General features: G+C 38.7%; 1 protein-coding gene across 4 annotated transcripts in view; it reads right to left on the bottom strand.

The window, feature by feature from the left end:
* Window positions 1-752: 752 nt before the first annotated feature.
* grm8a (glutamate receptor, metabotropic 8a) overlaps window positions 753-6,378 on the bottom strand; it is a 292,622-nt gene continuing 286,996 nt past the window's right edge. For 3 of the 4 annotated variants that reach the window (XM_005725264.1, XM_005725263.1, XM_005725265.1), the window contains exons 12-14: window positions 3,454-3,594; window positions 3,161-3,266; window positions 753-1,596 (exon numbers count right to left, since the gene is read on the bottom strand). In XM_005725264.1, the coding sequence (XP_005725321.1) occupies window positions 1,547-1,596; window positions 3,161-3,266; window positions 3,454-3,594 (297 nt within the window). In that variant the 3' untranslated portion in view covers window positions 753-1,546. Of the gene's footprint in view, window positions 1,597-3,156; window positions 3,267-3,453; window positions 3,595-6,378 lie in introns of all 4 variants that reach the window. The other variant, XM_005725266.1, reaches the window with a different exon arrangement.

The following is a 6,378-nucleotide window of genomic DNA, read 5'->3' as shown; positions in this document are numbered from 1 at the left end:
GGAATCCTTGAAAGGCAAGCTCCCAATGCATTCTGTGCTATACTCCTGGCAGTGAAGTATACATGAATCACTGTCTTGGGGTGTAAACTAAAACTGCCAACCTTGACTGAAAAGTTTAGCATTTGGCTTATAAACAAGCTCCAGTGGGTGTAGGGTCATGTTACACATTTCAAGTCTTACCCAAGTCTTTTCCATTAAATAAACAGGTAGGAGTTTAGTATTTTGTTTAAGGCCATGTGGGATTTTGCAGTTAGAAAACAATGAAAAAGCAGCTGCAAAAACAATACATTGTGGGAAAATAAAGGCCTCCACTACCAGGTGTACATTTACTGATTTTTCTACACATACACTTTGTCATCAAGGGAGATTTCCACAGCTTTCAGAAGAAACAGCAGAAACTACAAAAAGTATGAGATCACTATTTCAGGAATACACTTGGTAAATTTCACACCTCTTCTTGTAACATCTGTGTGTAGTGCACACCATCCTCCTGTAAAAGGTGTGATTTGTCCTTTCACTTTGCCTTCAGCAGTATTGATTCCCCCCCCAACAAGAATGGATCTACTGTAGTGATGCAGTTGACTGTTTTTTTTTTAGTTCTCGTGTATTTCTGAAGGCTGGACATCAGGTTGTTGTCTCTAATATTTATCACTCAATAACTTTCACTCTCCTTTATCTTCTGGCCCATTTTCCAATAGCACAGAGAAAAAAAACACCCTTTTTCTTTCAAACTCATTTCCGCATTTTTCAAAAGCATGACAACAAAATCTACACATTTGCAAAACATTCCTTTATTATAAATAAATCTCCTTTTTGTATAAAAACTGGCATGCTTCAACCATGGCATTTTACAGGTTCACAACCCAAGGCTACAACCCGGATAGCCAAGACAGGAGGAAACACACTCATCTCATTATGCAAGGGCGATCCATCAGACAACGGTGAGACAAGAATGAAAAAATCGTCACGACCACAAAAATACCTACAAGTAGAGAATAACAACAAACAAGTTTGAGTCTCATAGATTTTTCTTACATTTCTCTTTTTAAATATCTTTTAAAATGTAATTTGTTAAATCTCTTTTTCAGCCCCACCTTTTGCCCTTTAGATATAATTTCTACACATTTTTTTGAGTTTTTTTATGACTTTTTCTCTTTTAAAATTTTTTATTTTTGTTTTTATATGTTTTAAGAGTTACTCTTTCCACCACAGTCTCCTATGGTACCACTTTTTTTCCATGTTGTTTCTTTTTTTTTTTCTTTTTTAAAACAGGTAAGTTCATGGTAGGACCAATGAGCTGTGAACAGCAGGAAAGCAGGCACACTGACTGGCTGTTTATGTGGTCCCACCTCTGTGATTTGATGGGGAACAATACAAAATGTCTCATGCTTGAATTCCATTGGGCGCTCTGTCTGTTTTCCACTTTTTCAGCCAATCAGCTGAGTCACAGCTCTTCCTTCCCCTTGGCCCTGCCCCCACAACACGTCCCCCTCCTATTCAATCCCCCCCCTCTTCTCCATCGTCATCTTCTTCTTCTATGGTCCCTTCACATGGCGTGATTACTGTAGCTGACATATGTCATCTTAGTTGATGAAGCTGTGTAAAGAGTTAAATAAAATAAGATGAAAGAGCGTGCGTCATGGGAACAGAATTGCCAACAAAAAAAAAAACATGAAGGGAAAATTGGCAAAGAAATGTAACAAGCAACAGAATAAAAGTAAAGTGACAAATATGAGGAATGGAAAATGGCAGGGAAAAAAAACAAAGAAGAAAGACCAGTTTAGAAAACAGTGTCACATCAACAATCCACTGTAGTTGCTGGGGCTTTTTGTTAAACCATGATGTCTTCTGTCCCCTCAAGCATGCTGCGGTAAATGTCAATATTTTTGCTGCAGAGCAAGCCTCTAACAGCACCACCGTTACACACTGATGGAATCGTTTTGGGTTCTTTTCCGCTCACTTGTTTTCACACTGCCTTAGACTGCCTGGATGATAGTTAAAGTAATAGTAAATAAAAATAAAGCTAAAAATTGAAATAACAATAATAATAATAATAACTAGAACACTAGCGAAAATGGTAAAAACAAGCATCTAGACACGTTTGATAATGCCATCTTTCTGTTCAATCTGCTTCCTGGAACATCAAACTTTTTTCTAAACTTTTTGCAAACAGAAGCATTTAAATAGATGACTAAGCAGTTCAACCATTTGCTAAATGAATGAACTGTGACCTGCTTTCCTCACTGATGCTAATAAAGTGCTGACAGAGGGGCAGGGCAAGGTTTAGCTTCACTGTTCTGGAACCTATTATCCACGTGCACACAGAACTCACAAACTGCACACAAACAACTGTTAATAATTCCTTAGTATGCTCACGGGATTTCCTGCAAACGCACACACACACGTGCAAACCAAGAGTAACTGATACGTGCGCACTGCAGGAACCTGGAACAAAACCACCTCGATATAAACACTAAGCTTCTCGTGCACACGCACATAAATCCTCCCTCATTTCATTTTATCTGCAAATTGTTAACACCGGGACACAAAACAGTCTCTAAGTGAATTTAACAGTGCTTCGACTACAACATGGTGAGTACAGCAGGCATGCAAGAAACACATTTTCAGTAAAAGAAAACAGTATCTAAGGTTAATGTACACGTGGAGGAAGATTTTATTTGTTTGGTTTTTACAGTGTTACTCCATCACAGCGTGCAATTAACTAAATATAAATGGATCATCCACAAGCTGGGTGGTTGGTAAATTATTTGGTTGTTTCTAAATGAGCTCACATAAATGGCTGCCAGGCTGCTTCATAAACACATTATGCTATACTTGATGTTTTTCAATTACGGCTAACTCTATACTGATTCAAACCAGAAAATTAGCCTGAAAATGATGTGTGTTTTTGAAATCACGTTACTAAATATTACTTTGTTGTTTTCTATTAATTTCTTCTCTGCTATTTGCTCATATTCTAGATTTCTTGACCAATCTACATGTATTTGACCTTGGTGATGCATTTTTTTTCAATACAAGTGTGTTGTTTACTAAAAAACTGATGTACGACTAAAAATTTATTTTTTATTTTAATTATATAAAGCTTGTCTCTTTTAAGTTTATATGTGTAATTATAAAATTTTGGTGTTCTCTTACTCACTGTTGGTCTCCATGCTCTCACACAGTTCAGTCTTAACTTCTCCATTTGGCCGGTCTCCTCCCTTCTGAGTCAGTTTTCCCGACATGGTGGCTGCTGTCACGATCGCCTGCGTAGTCATTTATTCATAATGAGAATTTTATTAATTATAAATGAGGAAAATGGTCTTAGTTTACCTACGTTCTTCTTTCTCCCTTTGTAATTTCATAAAAATATTTTCTGCTTAACGTCAGCCAAAATCAAAATATATGGATTTGGAAAGCATTATGAAAACATAAGAGTAAAAGCCACGTCACCTTGAAGCTCCGTTTTCGTTTGGGTACGTTCTGCTCGGGGTGGAAGAGGATGATGTAAACCTTGGGCATGTAGAGCATCCCCAGAGAAACAGATGCAGACAGGCTCAGAGAGATGGTCAGGGTAGTAGTTTGTATATACATCTGCAATGAGAATGAGAGAAAGAGTCATTTATTACATTTTGAGTTGTCAGAAATAGTCTGTTTAATCATCCAGTGTCAGAATACATTTAATCAAAGGAAGACAAGGAAGTCAGTTGGGAAGTGGCGGGGGTAAGGAAGTAGAGGGTGGCCTAACAAGGGTGATATGAGCAGAAAATTTGTCAAGTGACAGCTACGACGACACACAGGCTAGTATATAAAACAATAACATGAATGATGGCTCCAATGAAGTTGCTTAATTGCCCGTGTGCTGCAGAGCTCGTCTCCTTGTCTAGAAGTCGAAAGTGATTCTCAATGTTTTTGTCAGAAAACACTAGAGAAGTGGGTTTATGGCATCAGTTAAGAAGATGGTGAGGAAAATTACACAAAATTGACATTCAGACAAGTTTTCCTGAGAGTTTTGATAAAATTTTGTCTGATATCAGATACAACTGTGAACTTGCTTTACTCTGTTCCCATCCTCGGTTTTGCAAGTGGATAACATCCACCTGAAACAGATATTGCTTGGGTCAACACTGGCCTAGCCACATTCTCATTTTATAAGAGTTTTTGAAGATTAGAGCAATGTCGAAATGATTGGTGAATCTTTAACTCTTTCACAGCGCTGGATTTTTTTTTTCCAGTCAAGAAACTGTTCTTCATCGTGCAATGCCAATTACAGTATATATATCAAAAAATCTGCAGATAGCAGGATGAAGTTTGGCCTGTATGGCATTCTATAGGAGTAGAACAGAAAACTTTAGATTTCAGAGACTGAGTTGTTGGCAAACTAGAGTTCCCATCCAAAAATAAAATCTGTGCATTTCTATATTTATTCAGTTGTGAGTGTGCTGAATTACCATGTAGACAGACAGGCATCCAGAAACTGTCCTAGGTGGCAGGTACTAGTGGACTGAAGGACAGATATGATGACATGTGCTTTAGGTAGAGAGTCACCTACCAAATTTCAGTGTTCTATTAGAAAACAGCGATTCTGCTAAGTAAGCTAAGGTGCAATTATGATGAAACAGGAGGGGAGTTCAGGCAGAGACATTAACACACTGAAACATTCCGCAGTGGACTAAGCACCAGTTCTTAGTGGATCCTTAGGGAGTTTCATAGTGTAGTTTGGAGGAGGACAGATGTAATGACAGGCTTCACCCACGGCCCTGACACAGCTGACAACATCTCAAGACAAAGGCCTTATCAGGCAAGCAGTGTAGTGGAAGGACTGGTGAAGGTAGAGCGCAGTAAAAATGCAACAAGGAAAAGTAGGAGACTCGTGGAGACAGAAGGGACATAGGGAGGCAAAAAACATGACAAAAAACTGATGTTTAAGAATGTGGCAAGAAAGAAGATGAGAAGCGTGTGCATCACAGACACGATGATCAAATGAGAAGGACAGAGTGACCAGTGAGACCACAGCAGTCACCGCTGTCAAAAAGAGGACCGAATCAGGCAGTAACTACAGCCTGACAAGAAGCAGAAAAACAACAAAAAAAGTAAAGCTGCACAATGTGGTAAACACCATGCTACTACTGCAGAAAAAAGTGTTTGATCCAAAGCAGCTCATTTCATTTCACTGTGAGAACAAAAACACCTTTCATGCCATACATTTGCAACACACAATCATAATATGAATAATAAACAGAAAGCCTGACTTACACTCAATAATAAGAAGTCATTCTTTTAATATCACACTGCTGGAAAGAAAGCAACCAAGCCAACATAGAAGTACTTAAAAAAACATATTGAATGCATCCATGAAAAATGTCCTGAAAATGTATAACAAGAAGCAGGTATAGAGTTTAATTCAGTTTCACTGTTGGCAATAAAAGCCTCTAGAACATGCAACTGTCAATTGGTCAAAAACAACTGGAACTGGAAATGCACACTACAAAAAATTAAGGCTAAGCTAAGGCTGTTCTCTTAGTCAGAAAGGCCCCAGCTTGTCTTAGCGTACCCTTACTAGATCATTTTGTGCTTACAAAAAGTAAGGACAGTAAAGTCTGGAGTAACACCGTCTTTAATAAGGAGCATCTCATGTCCTATTTCAGTTGATATGAGCTCTGGGTTGTGACTGAAAGAATGAGATCACAGATACAAGCAATGGAAGTGAGCTTCCACTACTCCTTCAAAAGAAGCCAGTCAAGGTGGTTCAGAGATCAGACAAGGACGCCTCCTGGATACCTCCTAGGTGACAGGTTTTAGGCATGTCCTACAGGGAGGAGGCCCTGGGGCAGACCCAGGACACACTGGAGAGATTATGCCTCTCGGTGTGCTTGGAAACTTCTCTGTGTCTTCCTGGACAAGCTGGAGGAGATTGCTGGGGAGAGGGAGGTTTGGGTATCTCTGATTACATTGCTACCCCGGACCAAGATAAGTGGCATAAAATGGACTGATGGTGTTTCTTGTCTAAACAAAAAACCTGAACAGATCTCTTGACTCTGATATAAAAATAAATCATTGCTTGAAGGGGTTTAAGTATTAAACAGCAGCACAAATCTAATTAAATACTTTAGGTGATAAGTCTCAACGCTGGCTTCTTAGATTAACAGCTGACTTTAAAATAGTTGATGACCTGGTGAAAGAAGCTCACAGAGATGCATTAGTATTATATTTATGAATGTTTTCGTGGGCCCCTGATTAACACCAAACCCCTATGAGTTTGCCCTCAAACATGTATTTGAAGACATTTAAAAGTATCCTTATACTTATCTGCAGCACCATGCTTTTATCCATGCACCCTGGTTGAGTAGCTTTGCATAATTCATAATTCAAAATTGT

This window comes from Pundamilia nyererei, unplaced genomic scaffold (genome assembly GCF_000239375.1).
Source record: "Pundamilia nyererei isolate P.nyererei 1_Seehausen unplaced genomic scaffold, PunNye1.0 scaffold00014, whole genome shotgun sequence".
Taxonomy (NCBI): domain Eukaryota; kingdom Metazoa; phylum Chordata; class Actinopteri; order Cichliformes; family Cichlidae; genus Pundamilia; species Pundamilia nyererei.
This window is presented reverse-complemented; position numbering and strand designations above follow the sequence as displayed.